Source organism: Diplotaxodon limnothrissa, linkage group LG14 (genome assembly GCF_057381915.1).
Source record: "Diplotaxodon limnothrissa isolate DT_005_m linkage group LG14, D_limnothrissa_male_GT1.1, whole genome shotgun sequence".
In the NCBI taxonomy this organism is placed as follows: domain Eukaryota; kingdom Metazoa; phylum Chordata; class Actinopteri; order Cichliformes; family Cichlidae; genus Diplotaxodon; species Diplotaxodon limnothrissa.
Window position 1 is genome coordinate 7802543 of NC_140609.1, and position 22523 is coordinate 7825065.

Genomic DNA, 22523 nt, shown 5'->3' on the forward strand with positions numbered 1-22523 from the left:
GGTCCCATCAGATTCCCATCTGATCGACAACTTTAATAAAGTCTCAGTGACAGGTTGTGCTGTCTGTGCTTTATGAGGGATCTCCAAATCGACACAATAACTCACTTATAAAGGCATCACTATCAAACACTTCTACAATAAAGTGTTTAGTTCTTATGAAGTCCAAAAGACATAAAAAAGCTTCTTTATTCAAGTAGTAATAAAGCATTACAAATCTCGCTAATCCCTTCATCATCTGTGACTTTAGTTTGGCATTATGAGGCTGGGATTCCCAAACACATCTTAGCACTCACACTCCTACTTAAAACTAGCAGCTACAGATAGCACTGCCACTTTAAATGGGCACTGAAGATTCATTCTTACTCCATCACCTGGGGAACTTTATCTGTTCTGTTTAAAAAAAAAAAAGAAAAATCTGAGCCCAGCCTCAGTCGGTGTAAACTTGTTGCGTTAGTGTTGTACTGGTCTCCTGCCTACTTAGTGTGACTGAAACGTCTTGGCTAAGTCCTCCAGTACAGACATTAACTTTTGTTCCTCCAGAGGGGAGCTGTGGGTCCAGGCCAAAGGCAGGTGGGTGGACACCATCTTCCGGTCTGTTGCAAACAAACACACACACACACACACACACACACACACACACACACACACACACACACACACACACACACACACAAACAAACACTAATGTTAACATGATGGGTTGCACTTACAAAAACTGTTGTGTTGTCTAACCAATGGTTTGATTTTCATGTCAAATAAAACTGATTTCAATTGTTTATCAGGGGGAATATGAAATTAAATCAGCCTTCATATAACCTGTCGTGGAAAGTCAGCACATATCCAAACGCCAGCCTGGTCTTACCCTAAAAGTATCCTGCACCCCTTTGACTAGTGGTGCTAAACTGTTCATTGATTTGTTCATGCTTCTCCTTAAATGCACACCTTAATTTTCTCTCTGTGAGTGTACACATTCCTCTCACTGAAAGAGATAAGTGTGGCCTCCAGACACTCTTAATGCCCCCATGCCTTGCTCTTCTTTGACTCAAGCTAAAACCCATCCATCCCTTTGTTTCTGCTTCACATTCAGCTTCTTTGTCCTTTCTCTGTAGCAGCCAAAATACAATGTTGACTTCATTGGGATTTTTTTCCACTCTCATTTGTTGTGCCTCTCTTTGTTTCTTCATCAATTTACACTATATTACAGTCGCCTTGATCCTTTGGCCCTGGATAAACACAATTTATCACAGTAGACTGATGTTTGCACCTCTAATTCAAACAGGAAAGTCAGCATCAGACTGAAAAATGGCATTCCTTATGGGAGAGAGGAGTGTGTGTGTGTACGCATGTGTGTGTTGGGAGACGGTTGTGGTGGTTATGTCACGATCCCATCGACCTTCTAGTGTCTCCCAGTTCTGACCTGTGACATAAAAACAATCACAAAGGAAGTCACACTTGGATATACACCCATAATTCTGTAAAACAAATCAAAGTTTTCACTCTGTAATAGAGAAAATGCACAATTTTCACCTCACCTGTGAACTGATCCATACTCATCACACCTACGCACACAAACATGTGAGTCCAGGTGCAGAGTCTCCCACTGATAAAAGCCCAACAGGTCAGAGGGAGTCTATAGACCTGCTGGCTCCTTCTAATGGATGTGCAAGTTAACATGGGAAGTAACATGGCTATACATCTAAACATTTACACTTGTGACCACAAAGGAGAGATCGATTGCTCCTCCTCTGTCTGCACTCTGCGCTTCTTGTCACAGAGACTCAATTAGAGGCTGACAAGCTGAATGTGAGATGTGACATTGGGATAAATCATTGGAATGGCATGGAAATGTGTCCCATAGAATAGATGAATGCCATTGCAGTCAATCCATCAAATGATGCCCTCATGGATACATGAGGCCGAAAGATCATATTCTTGACTCTGGCATCTACACTGATGGAGACTGGATATTTAAAACGTAAATGTCTTGATAATGAAGGTTGGAAGAGAACCTGAAAATGGCCAACATTTATTTGTCACCCTTATTAAACAGATGTTGGCCTTGGATGCAAACCAGCGGATAACAACCTTGGAGCTTCTCTGGCATCCCTTTTTCAACCCTGGCCTCTCTAAGAGGTTCCCATGTATTGACACTATAAGAGAACACAGAAGCAATCTCCAGCATTGCTTCTTTGACCCTGGGCAAACGTGACAAAAACACAAACTGAGGTTAGAAAAGGATATTAACAGCAAATTACACTGCAAAAATTAATTAAGCTGCTCCAATAATGATCACTTTGGCTTTTGTTTTTCAATTTTCAATTAGGAAATCAATCAATAAATAAATTGGATAATAATTGTTGTTTGTAATTCTTTATAAATACATTGCTACTGTTTAGCCTCCTAGTAGACATACCTGTGTTATAAATGTGGAACTCCTCTGATTTTCAGAAAATGTGACCTCAAGTCAAGTTCACTGAGATTTTCAGTAGACGAACCATCGTATTGATTTAAAAATTCTACGCAATCACAAACTTGGGTGTCCACAGCACCCCGCCATACACCAAACTCAAAAGATTAAGAGGTGTTTTTTAGTTTTTTCATAAAGATTACAACACACAAATAACAAAAATGGCAACATTGTTATTTTTCACAATGCTATTTTGAGGTTATCTAATGTAGTGCAAAAAAACAAAATCGAACAAACCCAGATATTAATAATTAAAATAAATAAGGTATATACTACATACTATATAAAATTTTCGTGGTCCACTATGGTGTCAATGAAGAGAATGAAGGAGTTAAGTCATTTTTATATGACCAGCTACATAGCCATAGAGTGACAACATGCTTTTATGACAGCTGTGAGTCAAATGAATTTTAATGACCAGAGAGCAGAGGGAATAGGTATGGTAGTAGCAGTGCATGTGTTTGTGTGCACAGAGGGGGGAAAAAAAGATTAAGATAGATAGATAGATAGATAGATAGATAGATAGATAGATAGATAGATAGATAGATAGATAGATAGATAGATAGATAGATAGATAGATAGATAGATAGATAGATAGAATTTTATTTCAAACATGCAAATATAATTGAAATAACAACAGAAAAAAACAAAAAACAAAACTTAAAAATCATCAAGTTTTCATGTATATATCTATGTCTACAGAATGCGTGTGCTCGAAACTTGACATTAAAACATGTCAATCAAAAAAATTGTGGGAAAACTGATTATTTTGTACTGTTCAATAGTTTGGACATTCCTGCAAAGAAATCTGCTCTACTAAAAAGAAGCTTTTACTGACCATCAGTCATAACATTGGTTCAGGCAGGCTCAGCCACAATCATTGACAGTGAGCTAACCTCATTGCCTGTGCCAGTTGATACTCTTCTAAACATCCAAATGGCAACTATTACATTGGGAAAGGTGTTAAAACCGATTTAGCCAGCCCACAGGTGCAGCAATCCTGCAAGCCACTTTGTAACCCACCTTCACCCTGTCAGCCACAGCAGCAAATTAAGCATAATTTCCTGGTCATATGTTCTGTGCTGTGGTTTATGTGCTGCTCCTCCCACCTTAGTCTCTCCATGCATGCATGAGTGGAGAGCTCCCAGAATAGAGCCATGTCAGCAAAAATATATTTTACTGTACATATATCACAATCTTAATTGTTCTGCTATCATTGATATTCTACAGTCAACAGTAAAGAGCAGATCCTTCAGGCTGCCCCATGCCACTACAGTCCCAAACTTTTGATTTTCGTTCTTGTCCAAGATCCTGGAGAGACTAGTTCTCTCCCAGCTCCAGGCGTACTTGGACACGAACAATATTGCTGAGAAATTTCAATCTGCTTTTAAGCCATTGCATAGTACTGAAACGGCGTTGGTTAGAGTTCTTAATGATATTCTTGTAATTACTGATACTGGACGCCCTATGGTCCTAGTTTTATTGGACCTCTCTTCGGCTTTTGATATGGTGGACCATAACATCCTATTATTAAGACTTGAGCACACTGTGTTAGGTATTAGATGCACTGCCCTTGACTGGTTTAAATCATACCTCGCTGACAGGTCCTTTTCGGTTAACTTGGGCACCTTCTCCTCTTCCTCTGCACCGGTCTGTTGCGGTGTACCTCAAGGATCAGTTTTAGGCCCTATTCTTTTCTCATTGTATTTGCTCCCTCTAGGCGCAATCTTTCAAAAATACAATATCGCCTTCCACTGTTACGCCGATGACATACAGATCTATTTTGAACTTACTGACGACCTTGCTGTGTCCCTGCACTACTTTCAAGAATGCGTGCAGGAGGTCAAAGAATGGTTCCTGAGTAATTCCCTCGTTTTAAACGATAAGAAGACTGATTGTGGTGTTCAACAGTAAAATCCCTCGTGTCCAACTTTGTGCTGCCCTGGGTCCTTTTGCTAGCTCTTCCTGTGACTATGTAAGTAACTTGGGTGTACTGCTGGATAGCTCGCTCAAACTCGATAAGCAAGTGTCTGCTGTAGTAAGATCTAGCTTCCACCAACTGCGCCTTATCTCTATTAGTCAAATAGGTCACAATCCATGACCTATTAGTCAAAAAGTCTAGGATCCAACTGATCAGACTATGGTCAAGCTTAAAATGATTATAAAGCCTATCGGCAAGTTAGGAGGGCTGAATTGTGTTGAATGCAAATGAGAAGTCAACAAATAATAATCTTGCATGAGTGTTAGGGTCCTCAAGATGCTTATACAAGAAATGCAGGAGTGTGACAACAGCATCCTCCATGCCTCTTCCTGCATTATAGGCGAACTGGAAGGGGTCAAGGTGATGTTCAGCTGACATTGAAATCTCTTTCTTAAGTATCTTCTCAAAGGTCTTCATCACTAAAGAAGTCAGAGTCACAGGTCTAAAATTATTCAGTACCTTAGGGGAACTGCCCTTAGCAGCTGGAACAATGACAGCATGTTTCCAAATCTTAGATACTGTCTGTAACTCTAAAGAAAGAGAAAAAATGTGATAAAAAAAAAAAAAATCACACTCAACTGATCAGCACAAGTTTTCAGTACCTGTCCACAGATGTTGTCAGGTCCATGACTCTTACTCTTAGTGTGTCTAAAGAGATTAGCTACACCCCTCTCATCAATACAAAATGATGTGAGAATGGCAGTCCTTTCTCTTAGTGTACTCGTTTGCATAGAACGATCAAGATTCTCAAAACGAAGATTAAATACTAACTATCTGCCAAATGTTTGTTGGAGGTAAACCCATCTAAGCAAATGTTACAGCTACCCTTCGTTTGTAGCCCTGCCAAGCTCTCTTAAGGTTATTACTACTGAGTTCTGCCTCAATCTTATTTTTGTACCTCATCTTAGGCTTCTTTATTACAACCTTCACCTCCTTCCTCCTTTATTACAACCTTCACCGCCAGCTCTGTTCTAGGATGCCCTCTGGACCCAGTGGAGGTGGTGAGTGACAGGAGAATGGCGGCTAAGCTGTCATCCCTGTTGGACAACGTCTCCCACCCCATGCAGCAGACTGTGACAGCACTGAGCAGCTCCTTCAGTGGGAGACTGCGGCACCCACGGTGTGGGACGGAGCGATTTCGCAGGTCTTTCCTCCCCACTGCTGTCAGACTCCACAACAAAGACTTTAACTGAACAAACACACACATCCACACATGTGCAATAACACTAAGTGCAATAATCTTTTCTGGCATCGTTGTATTTTTACTCAGTTGTATATAGCATTCGTATTCTATTTTTATCTTATTGTATATTTTTATTCTATTTTATTCTACTGTATATAGTATATTATTTTATTCTATTCTGTACAGCTGTGTACTGTATTTATTCTTATTGTATTCTAATTTTTGCGTCATAACTTTTGCACTGTCCACTTCCTGCTGTGACAAAACAAATTTCCCACGTGTGGGACTAATAAAGGTTATCTTATCTTATCTTATCTTATCTTCCTCAATATCCTCACAGGGGAAACGTCAACCTCATTAAAAGCAATTTTCCTTTTAAGAATCAGATCCTTGATGTCTTTGGAGAGCCACGGTTTGTTATTGGGGAAAGTCTCTCTCTTAAATTCTCTAGATGGAATCACAGAGTCTTTACAAAAAGGAATGTAGCTACAAACCACATCAGTAAGTTCATCCAAGTCACAAGAGCTCTATTGAAACAAGGACCAGTCAGTGCAATCAAAACACCAGCAAAGGGCAAGAGAACTGTCTTTTGTCCAGACTTTTGACCGCTTCACACAGACCATCTCCCTCTTAATCACAGGTCTATAAGCAGGGAGGAGTTGAACAATGTTGTGATCTGAAGAACCTACTGTCGGTCCAGCCACAGACTTATATATCCCCTTAATTGGTCCGTAACACAAATCCAGCGTTTTATTATGCCTTGTAGGACAGGTGACATATTGAAATAATTTTTTCAGTGATTTCTTAAGATTACAATAGTTAGAATCACATAAAAAAATTAAGTTAGGAGGATCCAGAGTGTTTGTGAGACTGAACAAAGGGTAGAAAATCCCCATCTTGGAAAAAAACACATGAGAAACAAATCAGGTGTCACAGGCTGGGTCTCCGACCCAGCACTCTGAGTTTTCTTTGTATTTTTTGATATGTTATTAGTTTTTGTGTTATTTCCTATTTTGCCTTTAGTTTAGGCAGTTATTGGTTATTGTTCCTGGGTTTTCTATGTTTTGGGGTTTGGTATTTATTCATCACGTATTAGGTCTGTTAAGTTGTGTTGTCATGTTTAGTTTTAGTATTTCCTGTTTTATTCTGACAATGTCATGTGTTCTCTGTTAATTGTATTTAGCTTTTCTCTCCTGGTCCTGTCATTAGGTTTATGGCTGTCAGCTGTTTCCCCATATGTTTCCACTTCCCCTGATTCACCTCATGTCTGTATTTAAGCCTTTTGTTTTCTTCATGCCATTGTCGGGTCGTCTGTTTATTCTACCCTAGTTCTAGCCTGGTTCTGTTTATTTTGACCTCAGTCTTAGTTATGGTTTTCGCCTGTTATTCATCATTAGTCTTAGTCATAGTAATTGCTGGTTATTTTCCATCACAGTTATAGTTTAGGTTTTGGTCTCAGTACCGTTTAGTGTTTTTGTTTCTTAGTGTTTTGTCAGTTTATTTTGGTTTCCTGGTTTACACTTGCCGTCATCAAATAAAGGATCACTTTTCTGCTCAAACTTTCAACTACTCGTTATCATCTGCTCTTGGGTCCTGTTTCCACACACCTCAGCGCACCCCGCCGTAACATCAGGGAAACAATCTGTTCACTCACAAGTTAAAAACAAGGTTAAAAACAAAGTTTAAAAAAAAAAAGTGAATTTAAAAAACAACAAAACTCTCCCCACAAAGTTAGAAAACTCAATAAACGCCTGCCGTAGGCCACCACAAAAGCAGCGCCAACACGTACACCAACACCTCAGATATGTCTGAATTTCAAAGTATATGAGGTGGCAAAAGCTCAAGCAGGCAGTTGTTACCATACCATAACTTATTTATACAGCACTTTAAAAACAACACAGTGTCAGTTACCCACTGAGGCCATAGTCAGCAAATAAAAATTAGTTTTTAACCTGGATTTAAAGACCAGCACTGAAGTAGATTGCCTAATGTGAAGAGGACGAGCATTTCAAAGCTTCAGGGCCACAGTAGAGAATGCTCCTCTAAGTTTTAGCCGTGATTTAGGGACTGAGAGCAACATCTACTCAGCTGACCGGAGTTAATAAGGAGGGACATAGGGCTTCAGCAGATTGGACAAATATACAGGTGCGAGACCAGTATTTTTAAAAAAAGCTGTAAAATAATTTTAAAATAGATCCTAAATTCAATTGGAAGCCAGTTTAAGGAGGCCAGAACTGGAGTAATATGCTCAAATTTTCTTTTACCATTTAAAAACCGTGCTGCAGCATTTTGCACCAGTTGCAGGCATGGCAAAGTGTCTTGGCCATGCCCTATTAAAAGGGAGTTGCAGTAATCCAATTACAGTTTTTGCCCGTTGCTTGAACACTATAAACCCATGCTCAGACTAAAGTAACACAACGTGAAGCTTTTGTTACCATACCTCAAACACATGTACCCATACCTTAAACAAAAGCGCTGCTTTGCACCCCAGTACCAATTATGCAACACTCCTACTCCTTTATGCAACACACCTACCCCTTTATGCAACACACATGGTCCTGCATGCTACACTCTATTTCATACATAAGACACTTCGCTCACAAAATGAAATCTCAGGGTGCCATTCGGAAAACACATGTATCCAAAATACAAAACACATCGGATAATTGCAACCACTCAAATACACACCTGAAGGTACGTACTTGCAAAACCGAACACCAATTAGCCAACTACAAAAAGCCCTCAGCGTAGCCATTTCAAGAACTTTGCAAGCATGGATGGAGGGAGAGCAAGAGGAAGAGGTAGAGGAGGAGGAGGAAGAGAAGGAGAAGGCCGAAGAGGCCATGAACGGACCCATATTTCTGATGAAATAAGAGCAACTTTGGTGGACCATGTCATCAACCATGGCCTGACTATGAGGGAAGCTGGGCAGAGAGTCCACCCACATCTAAGCCGCTTCACAGTGGCATCTGTAATACGAACATTCCGACTAGAAAACAGGTATGTCTTCACCTCCATACCTTCTGCTCTACTCAGATGGTTTCATAGCACTGTTCTACAGTATATCACATTACCATATCAAGTGTACGGGGTGCTAATGCTCCTTTTGCAGCCAAAGTGGCTGATTCCTCATATTGAAGTACAGTGTTGTACAGTGGATGACACAGTACATACAGTAAAGTACTGTAAGAAAAATAAGCAAACCGATGACAATATGTGGTTGTATTCCTCCAGAATGACCCGAAGACCTTCTGGGGGAGGACGGCAACGCCTGTTCACACAACAGCAGGAACTTGCCGTTGTGGACCTAGTGAGGGCAGACAATGCCATCCGTCTCCACCAGCTACGACGGAAAATACTTGCAGACAGGCGAGTGTTCAGCAACATAAACCATGTGAGCATCACCACCATCAGACGCATCTTGGGTAAACTCAGCATCACCATGAAGCAGCTCTACAGAGTCCCATTCGAGAGGAACAGTGACAGGGTCAAAGGACTTCGAGCTGAATATGTACGGGTACGTGTAACTGTCCCTTACATTTACAATAGAGTATTGGTGAAGTCCAGTAGCAGCTGAATATGTACCATATCAGTACCACATGGATCTATTCTGAGAGCTACACAGGTACCTGTGTGATGGGGTGAGGGTGCCGTATGTGTAGCACTGTAGTACAGTGACATGTTCCCCTTTTTTTCAGAGAATCTCGGCCATGGATGGAGCTGCACAGCCTCATGAATACATTTTCATTGATGAAGCTGGATTCGACCTGAGCAAAACAAGACGACGGGGTCGTAATGTAATTGGCCAAAGGGCAATTGTGCACGTCCCAGGGCAGCGCGGGGGAAACATCACATTATGTGCCGCCATATGCCTTCGAGGGCTTCTGCACCATCATGCAATACTAGGTCCATACAATAGCCAACACATACTCACATTTCTAGATGCTCTCCATGATATAGTTGTACAGAACAGAGCAGATCAGCCCAGGTTTGTGGTGATATGGGATCATGTCAGTTTCCATCGGGCTGCTCTGGTCCAGGCCTGGTTCTCCAACCACAATCAATTTGAAGTGGTATACTTGCCCCCTTACTCACCATTTTTAAACCCTATTGAGGGTTTTTTTAGGCTTGGAGATGGCGTGTATATGACCGCCAACCACATGCCCGCATGCCTCTTCTGCAGGCAATGGAACAGGCCTGCGGCGACATTCAGGTGACAGCAATCCATGGATGGTTTCGACATGCAAGAGGATATTTTCCCCGGTGCCCAGCGGGAGAGGACACTGCTTGCGATGTTGATGAGGTCCTGTGGCCAGACCCCAACAGACGGCGGGATCCATGAGCCCACTTATGCACAATTGTCATGGTTTTTTGTGTTTACAGTATAGTGTTTTTTCTATTGCAGTATTATTGTGTTGTGGTTTTTTTTTTTTTTGCTTTATCTGAATTCATGGTACTGCGATGTACACTATTGAGTAGGTCTATTTGCGTTTTTGGTTGTTTGGAAATGTGTCTCCTGTAAATGTGCCTTCTGAATACACAATGGAAATCAAGGACTGCAGTGTTTTATGTAAAGAAGACTAGTGTGTTCCCCCTGATCTGTAAGTGTTTGCATATGATGCAAGTATGTGTCATTTTGTCAACAGAGTTACATTTTGACAGAGGAATGTTAGGTTTTGACAGCAGAGTTTAGGTTTTGGGAGTGGAGTTTCATTTTGGCACAGATGTGTATGGTATATTTCCCAGTGTTGTGTCGTGTTTACTTGTGTTTAGAGTTTTGGCACAATGAGCGACGTTTTGCCAAATGTGTTCAAGCAACGGGCAAAAACTGTAAATTAATTACAATTTTAAAAAATTAGAGCCATCTATGGCTTTCTTCCAGTTGTTACAGCAAGTTGCTGTCACTTTTGGTTTTATTATTATGAAAATATTATTATAAGTGCAGTATGTATGTCTAGTTTGAAGAGTGCTGTCAGACAACAACCTTTCTCTTCAAGGCCGCTAGGGACATTTTGTGAGTGTGTGTATGAAAAAGTGCATCTGTGTGTGAGTGCTCCTTGGTGGTATCTGGCACCAAAGCAGTCCCCTCCAGCTGCAATGGACACAGGCCAAATCCACACATACGCACACCCCATGCAGCACATTCATCTCACTACTGTTCAATACACAATTCAGCTGTGCTATTCTCTCTGTCTTACCAGTTTACATTCCTAAATGGAAATCTTGATCATTTATTTTGGATTTTTGTGTTCATATTACAGTTTTTGCTCGTTGCTTGAACACTATAAACCCATGCTTAGACTAAAGTAACACAACTTGAAGCTTTTGTTACCATACCCCAAACACATGTACCCATACCTTAAACAAAAGTGCTGCTTTGCACTCTGGTTGCAATTATGCAACACACTTACTCCTTTATGCAACACACATGGTCCTGCATACTACACTCTATTTCATACATAAGACACTTCGTTCAAAAATGAAATTTCAGGGTGCCATTTGGAAAACACATGTATCCAAAATACAAAACACATCGGGTAATTGCAACCACTCAAATATACACCTGAAGGCACTTACTTGCAAAACTGAACACCAATTAGCCAGCCACAAAAAGCCCTCAGTTTAGCCAATTCAAGAACTCTGCAAGCATGGATGGAGGGAGAGCAAGAGGAAGAGGAGGAGGAGGTCAAAGAGGCCATGCACGGACCCATATTTCTGATGATATAAGAGCAACTTTGGTGGACCATGTCATCAACCACGGCCTGACTATGAGGGAAGCTGGGCAGAGAGTCCACCCACATCTAAGCCGCTTCACAGTGGCATCTGTAATAAGAAAATTCCGACTAGAAAACAGGTCTGTCTTCATCTCACTGCCTTCTACTCTACTCAGATGGTTTTCATAGTACTGTTCTACAGTTACCATATCAAGTGTACAGGGTATTGCAGGGTGCTAATGCTCCTTTTGCAGCCAAAGTGGTAGTTTCTGTGAAACATACCATGATTACTTATATTGAAGTACAGTGTTGTACAGTGGATGATACAGTATATACAGTGAAGTACTGTAAGAAAAATAAGCAAACCGATGACAATATGTGGTTGTATTTCTCTAGAATGACTCGAAGACCTTCTGGGGGAGGACGCCAACGCCTGTTCACACAACGGCAGGAACTTGCTGTTGTGGACCTAGTGAGGGCAGACAATGCCATCCGTCTCCACCAGCTACGACGGAAAATACTTGCAGACAGGCGAGTGTTCAGCAACATAGACCATGTGAGCATCACCACCATCAGACGCATCTTGGGTAAACACAGCATCACCATGAAGCAGCTCTACAGAGTCCCATTCGAGAGGAACAGTGACAGGGTCAAAGGACTTCGAGCTGAATATGTACGGGTACGTGTAACTGTCCCTTACATTTACAATAGAGTATTGGTGAAGTCCAGTAGCAGCTGAATATGTACCATATCAGTACCACATGGATCCATTCTGAGAGCTACACAGGTACCTGTGTGATGGGGTGAGGGTGCTGTATGTGTAGCACTGTAGTACAGTGATATGTTCCCCTTTTTTTCAGAGAATCTTGGCCATGGATGGAGCTGCACAGCCTCATGAATACATTTTCATTGATGAAGCTGGATTCGACCTGAGCAAAACAAGACGACGGGGTCGTAATGTAATTGGCCAAAGGGCAATTGTGCACGTCCCAGGGCAGCGCGGGGGAAACATCACATTATGTGCCGCCATATGCCTTCGAGGGCTTCTGCACCATCATGCAATACTGGGTCCATACAATAGCCAACACATACTCACATTTCTAGATGCTCTCCATGATATAGTTGTACAGAACAGACCAGATCAGCCCAGGTTTGTGGTGATATGGGATAATGTCAGTTTCCATCGGGCTGCTCTGGTCCAGGCCTGGTTCTCCAACCAAAGTCAACTTGAAGTGGTATGCTTGCCCCCTTACTCACCATTTTTAAACCCTATAGAGGAATTTTTTTCGGCTTGGAGATGGCGTGTATATGACCGCCAACTACATGCCTGCATGCCTCTTCTGCAGGCAACGGAACAGGCCTGCGGCGACATTCAGGTGACAGCAATCCATGGATGGTTTCGACATGCAAGAGGATATTTTCCCCGGTGCCCAGCAGGAGAAGACATTGCTTGCGATGTTGATGAGGTCCTGTGGCCAGACCCCAACAGACGGCGGGATCCATGAGCCCACGTATGCACAATTGTCATGATTTTTTGTTTACAGTATAGTGTTTTTTCTATTACTGTATTATGGGGTTTTTTTTGTTTAGGTTTGTTTTGCTTTATCTGAATTCATGGTACTGCAATGTACAATATTGAGTAGGTCTATTTGCTTTTTTGGTTGTTTGCAAATGTGTCTCCTGAAAATATGCCTTCTGAATGAACAATGGAAATCAAAGACTGCAGTGCTTTATATAAAGTAGACTAGTGTGTTCCTCCTGCTCTGTAAGTGTTTGCATATGATGCAAGTATGTGTCATTTTGTCAACAGAGTTACATTTTGACAAAGGAATGTTAGGTTTTGATAGCAGAGTTTAGGTTTTGAGAGTAGAGTTTCAATTTGGTGCAGATGTGAATGGTATATTTCCCAGTGTTGTGTCATGTTTACTTGTGTTTAGGGTTTTGGCACAATGAGCAAAGTTTTGCAAAATGTGTTCAGGCAACGGGCAAAAACTGTAAGGGGAAAAAAGAATTTTGCACTGTAAAACATACCCTGATAGAAACGTCCACTGGGGTTTTTGACAGCAGCCTCAGAGACAGACAGCCACACCACTGTGTCGGCGCCCTGCTCTGGGGTCCGCAGGCTGTCCTTCATGGATTGATGAAAGTCTGGCATAGCATTGGCCACTGCTGGGAAACACACACACACACACACACACACACACACACACACACACACACACACACACACACACACACACACACACACAGGTAACAGAGAGCAAATCAATTTAAATACGCACACAGATGGAATACATCTAATGCTTTTGTAAATTGTGTAAGCATTCGGATGTTACTTTATGTGAGTGTACCTGGAGTATCCACCCAGCCAGGATGCATGACGGAGAAGTGGATGTTAGTGTGAGTTTTTGCCAGCTGCTCTGTCATCACCACCTGCTGCCTCTGGAACACACATCATCAAGCACGTCTGAGTGCATCTAACATCCGTGTACTTCAATGATCGACTGTGAACGCCCGTCTTTGTCATGCGATGAACCACACCTTTAACACTGCAGGTGATACTTTTAAGTCAAATATCCAACTGCCAATCAGGGCTGAACCCAGACGTTTGCTCACTGGGTAAGTTTTCAGTTTTGAATTCTGGAATGCAAGTTTAAATTTTTAAACCACTGATATAATGTGGATCCTAAATCTATTCATAAATCATCACTTAATCATCTGTCAGCTATACCAAAGATAAATATGTTCTTTCAATATCTGATTAAAGACTGTGCTTAAAATTGTCATATTCTGATACATAGATACAATGACCAGAAGACTAATTATACTCTTCTTGTTTTCACTCATTTTCAAACTTTTCAAACTTGCTCGGTTCCTGGAGAACTCAGACAGCTGAAGGACGTTAAACCTGACCAGTCTTGTCAATTGTGACGAGCAGATGCTTCCAGTTCAGATCTTACTTTGTGCTGGGCGTAGACCATGGTGCCGTCGTAGCGGCCTCTCTCAGACTGCAGGTTTCCTGTCCTGAGCTTCTGCACCAGCATTCCACCTGATGACACTGTGATCTGAACACAGGGGAATGAGAATTAATCTGTAGACACCCCCCCCACCCCAAATATTCACAAGTTTCCTAAAACCCAATGTTACAGCTCTAAATGCTTTGTTTAGTGAGCAAAAATGTACTGAAACCAGATCACAAATACAGAAACCGAAATAAACCACACTTATCCCAAATCCTCTATTATCACTACAACTGCATTTAATCCTGCATTAAGTGTTGCCGATCTAGTATTTGTCATTGTGTTACTGCAATGTTTACTTGTGCGAATCCTTGTTCACCTATTAAATAGCCCTCATGCAACAGCTCGGACTCATTACCTGATTATTACACTGTCCAGTTATGTTGGCCAGAGCCTCATATTTTACTGACTGTTTCTGAAAACAATATACAATACTGTGCAAAACTCTTGAAACACTCCTCATTTCTTTTTGTTTTGCTTACAGGGACCGAGACATTTCCTGTCATTTTGAAAAGTGGTCTTGAGCACAAGTTCTTCAGCATTCTGAACTTTTTCTTTGGACATTGGCTACTTTTCCACACATTTTCACTCTAGGCTTTGTAGATGAGCATTTTTAGAGGAGTGTTTTTGTTGTTGTTTGTTAAGCCACTAAACAGTGAAATATGAATCTTTCAAGCAAAAAAATGCAAATAACACAAGGGATGAACCAATGTTGTTGAACAGAATGATTTTAAATTGCATCTTTTGACATTTTCTTACTAGCAGCTTGTCAATTAAAAAAATAATGTTTGCATTTTTTAATCAAATCTACAAAAAAGTACAAGTGTCCAGCGTGTCCTTAAAGAACTGAGGAAGCTAGACAAGTAGAGGACAAAAGAAGTGACAGGCCTAAAAGATGTAAAGCAGTATATTAAGTCATGTCTTTAGGAAACAGGAGAAAATAATCTAGCAAAGGTCTGATACAGGACCTGAGGAATGCATCTGGGGCTTCAGTTCACTGAAGCCTCATCAGAGGTGGTATCACAGACTGTCAAAAAGCCATTCTTAAAGAAGGGAAACTGAGGGAAAAGGCTGATGTTTCATGGTGGGATCATATTGACAGACAGTAAAACAAAGAAGAGCTTTGAATGTCCTTTAAGAAACCTGGAGAACTATTGCTTAAAACTACTTAAAGAAATTAAAAGAGAGCTTGCCAAAGAGCATTCAGGCTGAGTCCGAGAACAAAGGCAGTCATATCAAATACTAACTTTCCAGCTTGTTAGAATTTTGCACAACTGAGGCCTTATATACTTTATTTGGATGTATTCTGGCACAAGGTTCAATAAATCACCTACCTATGTCCCATTTTCCAAGCAAAATATAAAGAAAGGGGTGGTGACTCAAGACTTTTGCACAGTATTGTAGGAGTGAATACTTTATGTGGACCGACAGTGAACATGGGTTGAATGATCAGACTCACCACTCTGGGGTCCACACTCTTCTCCAGCAGTGGAATGAGACTCTTGGTGAGAATGTAAACCCCTGAAGAGGACCAAACATTGAAGTACAAATTAACTATCTTCCATTTTTCCCTTTCATCAGACTGGTCTTCATACCTCTTGTCTGATCTTTGACTCACCCAGGACATTAGTAGCAAAGCTTTTCTCAAGCCCCTCTGCATTCAGATCCCTCTGGCTCATGATGGCACCCGCATTATTGATCTAAAACATATCAATATATGATCATTCAGTGGTCGCAGTTGCCAGGACCCCCCCAAAAGACTAATATGTTGCTCACCAGTACATTAAGAGACTTGTACTTCCTCTTAAAGCCCTCAGCAAACTCCCAGACCTTCTTGGTCTCAGACAGATCGAGGATATGAACATAGACCTCCTGTAATGACGCCAGACATTTAGCAGAATGAATATCAATGTCAACTCTGGTGTAAAACTAAAGGTTGTTTGTGCAAGTCTATCTTGTTGATGAAAAGAGAGTCACACTGTACTTTATTTCCAGTCTCCTTGACAATATCAGCCCTTGCCTCCTCAGCTTTGTCCTTATTCCTGCACACCATGTGGATCGTTCCACCTGTGGCAAAGATATAAAGACATAAATCATGGTACTAGCAATGGAAATAAGCAGTTGAATACAATGACAAGATAAAGAAGGACCTTAAAATCAACCTTTTCCTGAAAAATTGAATGAATACTACAATCTTTAAATATAAAGTGTGAAAATGTGAGAGTGAATGAATAGTGGAATTGTAAAGCACTTTGAGTGTCTAGAAAAGCGCTATATAAATGCAATCCATTATTATTATTATTATTATTATTATAAAAGTCTTTTAAGGAGCATCAATGTGCTTTGTGGCCACTATTTTGGAACTGTTTGCTTCCTTAAAACCTGCACTTGAGAGTTTTACTCGATTGTGAATGTACTTTGTTTTATTATTACTCACATACAACCCCACTTCCAGAAATTTAAGACTTTCCTCATTTTGAATTAATGACAGCAACAGTCCCCTAAAAAAGTTAGGAGAGCGCAGCAAACGGCTGGAACAGTAAGTGGTACTAAAAACAGCTGGAGGAACAGTTTGCAACTAACTAGGTTACTTGGCAACAGGTTGTTACATGATTAGGTATAAAAAAAAAGAGCATCTTAGAGATGCAATTACTCTGAAGTAGAGTTCACCAATCTGGAAAAAACTGTCTGAAAATTGAGGAAAAATTTGAGAATTATTTTCCTCAACATAAAATTCTAAAGTTAACTATCTATTCATCTCCAGTACATGATATCATAAAAAGATTCAATGAACTGGAGAGCGAGATCTCTGTCAACAAAAGCAGTGCTGGTCAAGTTACTTGAATATAGTAATTTGCTACTAATTACTGATTACTTAGGGTGACCAACTGTCCCCTTTTCCCCGGACATGTCCACTTTTCACGTTCTGTCCGGGGCTTCTGGGGGGGATTTTTGAGATTCATAAAAATGTCCGGGTTTTCCTGTATTCAGAGGATCCATGTGTGTGACGCCATCCCCGAAACTGCTGCTTTGTGAGCACTTGTTCTGCACTCAGATGAACTGCAAAAGAAATTTCTCTCGTGCCGGCCATAGCTGGACTGGCCATCGGGCATTTGCGCAGTGGGCCGATGGTGATTTTTTGTTTTTACAGCCGATGGTTTTGTTGTTGTTGTTGTTTTGTAACGGTATAAACAAAGAAAGGTGGTGGATTGGCCAGATGCTGGCCGGTGTGTAAAAATAACTCAGTTATTTGGTGGTGTCTATGGCGGAGCTTCCACAGGGGCCAGCAGGTGGATGAGTGTCAGGTGAACTGAACTTCGGGTAAGAAGTTACGACCTGCAGTCTATCTGGGTCAGATATAAACCAAGTTCAGGTGTAGTTTATTTTTGTTGTGCTGACATTTTACAGTCAGTTACAATAACTCGTACTGCGTACTAGCTAGCATGACGGCATTTCTATACAGCTGGGTGGGTGCTATGATGTTACTGATAGTGATATGATATCGGTTTGGATATGTGGTGAGAGGGAAACATGAAGATGAAACCAGGAGATGTCCTTACTGGATCATCAGAGCTGAACAGGTGATGGAGAAACAGGTTTGCCTTTTAGGTGACATGAATGAGTTGAAGGGAAGTTATGATCTGTTTCTGAGAGACAAATAACACCAGGATCCTTTTCTATGTAGCTGACAGCTGGTAACTGTGCAGGGGTGGGTCTAGCAAAGTTTTGCCAGGGGGCCAGGTAGGGAAAGGGGGGCTCAAAGAAATACTTTTCTTTCTTATTCTCATTTAAAATGTCTTGCTTTTAAAAAATAATTATCTGAAATACTAAGGATTCATACATATACCAACAAGACTGTGTACATCACTGTCACAACAGCGTTTGTTTTCATTCAAAGGCTTTATGGCTTATGGCTCCTATAATACCTGGTGGGCCGTTCTCCAGTCAAAATGCCCTGGTCAATTTTTTGTCCCAGTCCAGCCCTCATACCAACCCAGTACTGGTAATTTTTAATGCAGATGAGGCATTATTTCCGTACCATTATTTAATTCCAGAGGTTTTTAAGTTATTTTTTTGCACTTGTTGACTTGTAAAAGCCTATATGACATATTTTATTTCACAATTAATTAACCGCACAGAGAAGGCATTGTTTAAAGTGTCCTCTTTTTTGGAAATCAAAATATGGTCACCCTATGATTACTTCTCCAAGAAAGTAATGCCATTGCTTTACTAGTTACTTATTTTCAAAAGTAATTAGTTACTTTATTACTTAGGTACTTTATTACTTAGTTACATTTTAAAAACATGATACACAACCTGAATACGTAATAAAGCAATAGACCTTTCAGCCTAATTCTGTTTTTTCTGCAGAATCTGCAGAATCCATCATATAAAATCAAATCAAATGAAAAAGTCTCTTTTTAAAACTTGTTTTATTAGTTTTAAACTTTATGCACATTGCATCAAGCAAAAATTAAATTATATGCAACTGTCTTTGACTTGGAGAAATTCTTTAACCTTTAAACCTATTTTCTACATATTCCAGCATATAAAATATTTTTTTTGTGTGTTTACACTCACTCTTTCAAATAGATGCAAGTAAAACAGCAAAAAATAAATCAATCAAAGATTCAGCAGCACCAACTCCTGTCACCCTTAAGTCTTCTTTCACCTGTTTAGGAGGAGTGGGGTGGGTGGAGGTTTGCCCGGTGCTGCAGCGGTCATGTCAGTGGGGGGATCCGGGGGTTTCTTTGTGAATTTCACATTCCCTTGACACTGTGCTAGGTGCTTTCTCAGATTAGAAGTTTAATTTTTCGCTGTAGAAAGAAGTTTTCTTCCCACGCAGAGTTTACATCAGACGCTAATGTTTTTGTCACTTTTTACAGAATCAAATTCAAAGTAATGTCAGTACTTTCAAGCTTTAAACACTGCATGGTTGTACTCTCTCCCGCACTCCATATTATACATTGTTGGTCTACACACGTCTGTTGCTGCCATGGACTTGCGTGCTTGCACGTCATTGTCACGAGACACTCTCCCAAACAATATCACGGTTTAGTAACGCAGCGTGCTTACGGGAAAGTAACAGTAATCTAATGACTTTTTGGAACAGTAATCCCTTACTTTACTTGTTACTTTAAAAAAAGTAATCAGATTCTCTGCACAAAAGACAAGACATAAAATTATTATTGGATGTTAATCCTCAGGCCCCCAAGGACTGCATTAAAAACCGACTTCATTCTTTCGTGGATATCAGTGGATCAGGAACACTTCGAGAAATCACTGTCTATGATCACAGCTCACTGGAGGTTAAAGTTCTTATCCAGACAATGTCTTTTTCAGTGAAGGCCTTGCATATTTCAGCTTGACAATGTTAAACTGCATACTGTTACAACAGCATGGCTTTATAGTAGTAGAGTGAGGGTTGTGAGCTTTCAGACCTTTTCCCAGCTGAAACATTTGGAGCATCATGAAAAGAAAACACAGTCACTACACTGTGACAATCAACTTTTATGTGGCGTGTGGCTGCCATCAAATTCAAAATCTTATTTATCTTAAAATTATGCATCAGTTTAAACAATTGATGTTTAAATATTTAACATCTGTATTTATGAGATTTGCAAACCATTACATTTTATTTTTATTTACATTTTACCCCAACGTTTGTGTGTTGTAAAACTACAAAAAAAAAAATACTTGAGTGTTTTTTAGTGTTGGAATTGGAATTTTTAAAAAATGTGGAGTTGGGCCTTTTATGAATTCACAGATCCATATGGATATGCATGTTGCTTCTTTCTCTCAGCGATTTTACTATGTGTTGCTTTCCTGTCTGCCATGTTTGGGCTGATTTGTAGACAAACAGGGTCGTAGGTGTGGTACCTCTCTTGGCGATGGCCATGGCAGTGGCTTTTCCGATGCCACTGTTGGCTCCTGTTATCATAAAGGAACGTCCAGCCACAGACACCTCCAGGTCCTTCTCCACAAACCGCTTAGACGCTGATAAGAAGGCATTCCTGTAAAACATCAACACCTACAGCATTTCATATATATACCAGCTGCCTGCTTATTTGCTGCTGCCATCAGATTTAGCTCTGCCTCTGTGTTTGAGGGGTGAGTGTTTGAGATCATCCTGCTGACTGTAAATGTCCTCACAGCTTTACTGTACAGATACAATGAAGGAAAGTGTGTGCCTGGCATCGTCTCTGTCAAGGAGAGGTTTGGGATGAGAGTGATGGCGGTGACAACAGCAGTCATTTATGAGTATGCGTGTGTCTAAGCGTGTGTGCCACCAAGGACCTCAATTCCCCCCATTGTTAAGGGCGGTCAAAGTGGGGCATAAAGGGGACAGGCAGAGAGAGAATTACTGAGGTTAAATGCCTGCTCTGTTCGATGGTGTCATGCAGAGAGCTATTAGTGCAGGGTCAGAGCGGGTTGTCGGGCAGCTCTCTGGGAGAATAAGATAACACAGAACAAAGGAGAGAAGGGAAACAATCACGAAAGCACCTCTTCAAAACACTTGGCTTGCTGTGTACTGATGACGAAAGGCATCTCGGGGCTGCAATAGATCACATAAGACTGATAAAGCTCTTAGAGCCCTGTTATTGTTCAAAAACTGAGTTATGGTCCTACAAACCTCTTGCTTAGTCACTATAAAGTGTACACTGATTCACAAATCTGTGATGTTCAGGGGTCTGTTGCTAAAACCTTCCATCTGTGATCATAAACCACGACTTAAGTCTGCAGCCTCATTTTCACACTTTCAAATGTCAAACATCAAAATTGATCATTAAGATAATACTGTAACATAGTAATACATAGTGTGCTGTAACATTTACAGTTAATTCACAGAAATGTACGTTCACTTTAACATTAGGAAGCATTTAGCAGCAGCCACCCCCTAATCTATTCATACTTTACACTGCTTTCAGTGGGCGTTTCTTACTGTCACTATGGTTTTGAGTAATTATAGTTTTGTATTTTCTTATTAGTTTTTATTTTTATTTCTTTTTTTAATTCAGTTTAATTTCAGTTAGCTTCCAGAGTGTTTTTTTTGTTTCAGTTTACTTTGTATTGTTAGAAAATGCTTGGTTTTGATTATTTTTTTATTAGTTTCAGTGTTAGTTTTAGTCTTTATGAATTTATTTTATTTACACCAAATGTCAGAGGTAAGGGTTATTCAAATCAATTTAGATATTACAATATAAACAGAACTTTTTGAAAACAGTCGACACAAAAGCTCTTGCACACACCCGAAGCCTCAATAAAAACGTCCATCAAACCCTCATCAGGCAGTTTGTGATACCAAAGTTTACTATATTAAACTTTAATTAGTTTGAATGCTTTCAAAGGTCTGGTTATCATTTTTATTTTAGTTAACGAAAAAGGTTTTATTCACATTTAAGTTGATTATAATAAGCTGGCTATAAATAGTTTACCATCAACTTTCAGTCATTCAGTTATAAGAAAAGTCTGAGTGCTGATCCTCCACACAAACACACACACTACTGAGGATGCACAGCAGGACAGTCACAGACTCTCTCCGGCTCCCACAGCGCACACACAACAGGACAAATGTCTTACCTGGTGAACTCAGTCACTCCCTTCAGGAACCAGGCGGAGTTGCGGTACAGAGACATGTTGCTGCTCTGGAAGCCTCTCGCTGTGCGCCGCTCACTTCTCCAGCTTTTACCGTGGACCAAAACCACGTGTAGCTCGTGAATAAACATTAGCGGCCGCCCAGCGGCAGCACTAAGACATTACACCAGCGGACAGTAACGCTTTACCCTAACCCTAAAAACCTCATCCCCCCAACCGGAAGACAGTAAGAGGCTTCGAGTGAAATACTCAACATAAAATATTAAAATTTCAATTCAATGTTATTTACACAAAACCCCAATAATAATTATTTCAAGGCACTTTATATTGTAGGTCTTAGTGAACCCTTAGTGAGTCGGAGGACCCCCTGTGCGCAAGCACTTGGCAACAGTGGTAAGAAAAACTACAAATTAAAAGAGAAAAAAAAACTAACTACAAGATTGATCAAAAATGACAGTTTTAAGCCTAATCTTAAAAGTAGAGAGGATGTCTGTGTCACAAATCCAAATTGGGAGCTGGTACCACAACAGAGAGCTCTGAAAGCTGAAGGCTCTGTTTCCCA

The 22523-nt window shown here is 40.5% G+C and overlaps 1 protein-coding gene across 2 annotated transcripts; it reads right to left on the reverse strand.

Moving 5' to 3' along the window:
* Positions 1–477: 477 nt before the first annotated feature.
* On the reverse strand, positions 478–22092 carry dhrs12la (dehydrogenase/reductase 12-like a). 2 transcript variants are annotated; one of them, XM_085370595.1, is made up of 10 exons: positions 21947–22092; positions 20246–20379; positions 16350–16432; positions 16142–16237; positions 15984–16065; positions 15825–15886; positions 14306–14410; positions 13697–13787; positions 13377–13511; positions 478–593 (listed from the first exon to the last, which is right to left on the reverse strand). In XM_085370595.1, exons 1-10 carry the CDS (start codon positions 22090–22092, stop codon positions 478–480), a joined length of 1050 nt encoding a protein of 349 aa, XP_085226721.1. The 2 variants fall into 2 exon arrangements, with proteins under 2 accessions (XP_085226721.1, XP_085226720.1); XM_085370594.1 differs by having other exon boundaries at positions 13377–13514.
* Between the last annotated feature and the right edge of the window lie 431 nt (positions 22093–22523).

Coding starts and splice junctions, on each gene's coding strand:
- dhrs12la (XM_085370594.1), bottom strand. CDS start 22,092: ATGTTTATTCACGAGCTACACGTGGTTTTGGTCCACGGTAAAAGCTGG. Junction 16,238..16,349: donor TCAAGGAGACTGGAAATAAA/GTACAGTGTGAC, acceptor GCGTCATTACAG/GAGGTCTATGTTCATATCCT. Junction 13,788..14,305: donor TGGTCTACGCCCAGCACAAA/GTAAGATCTGAA, acceptor TGTGTGTTCCAG/AGGCAGCAGGTGGTGATGAC.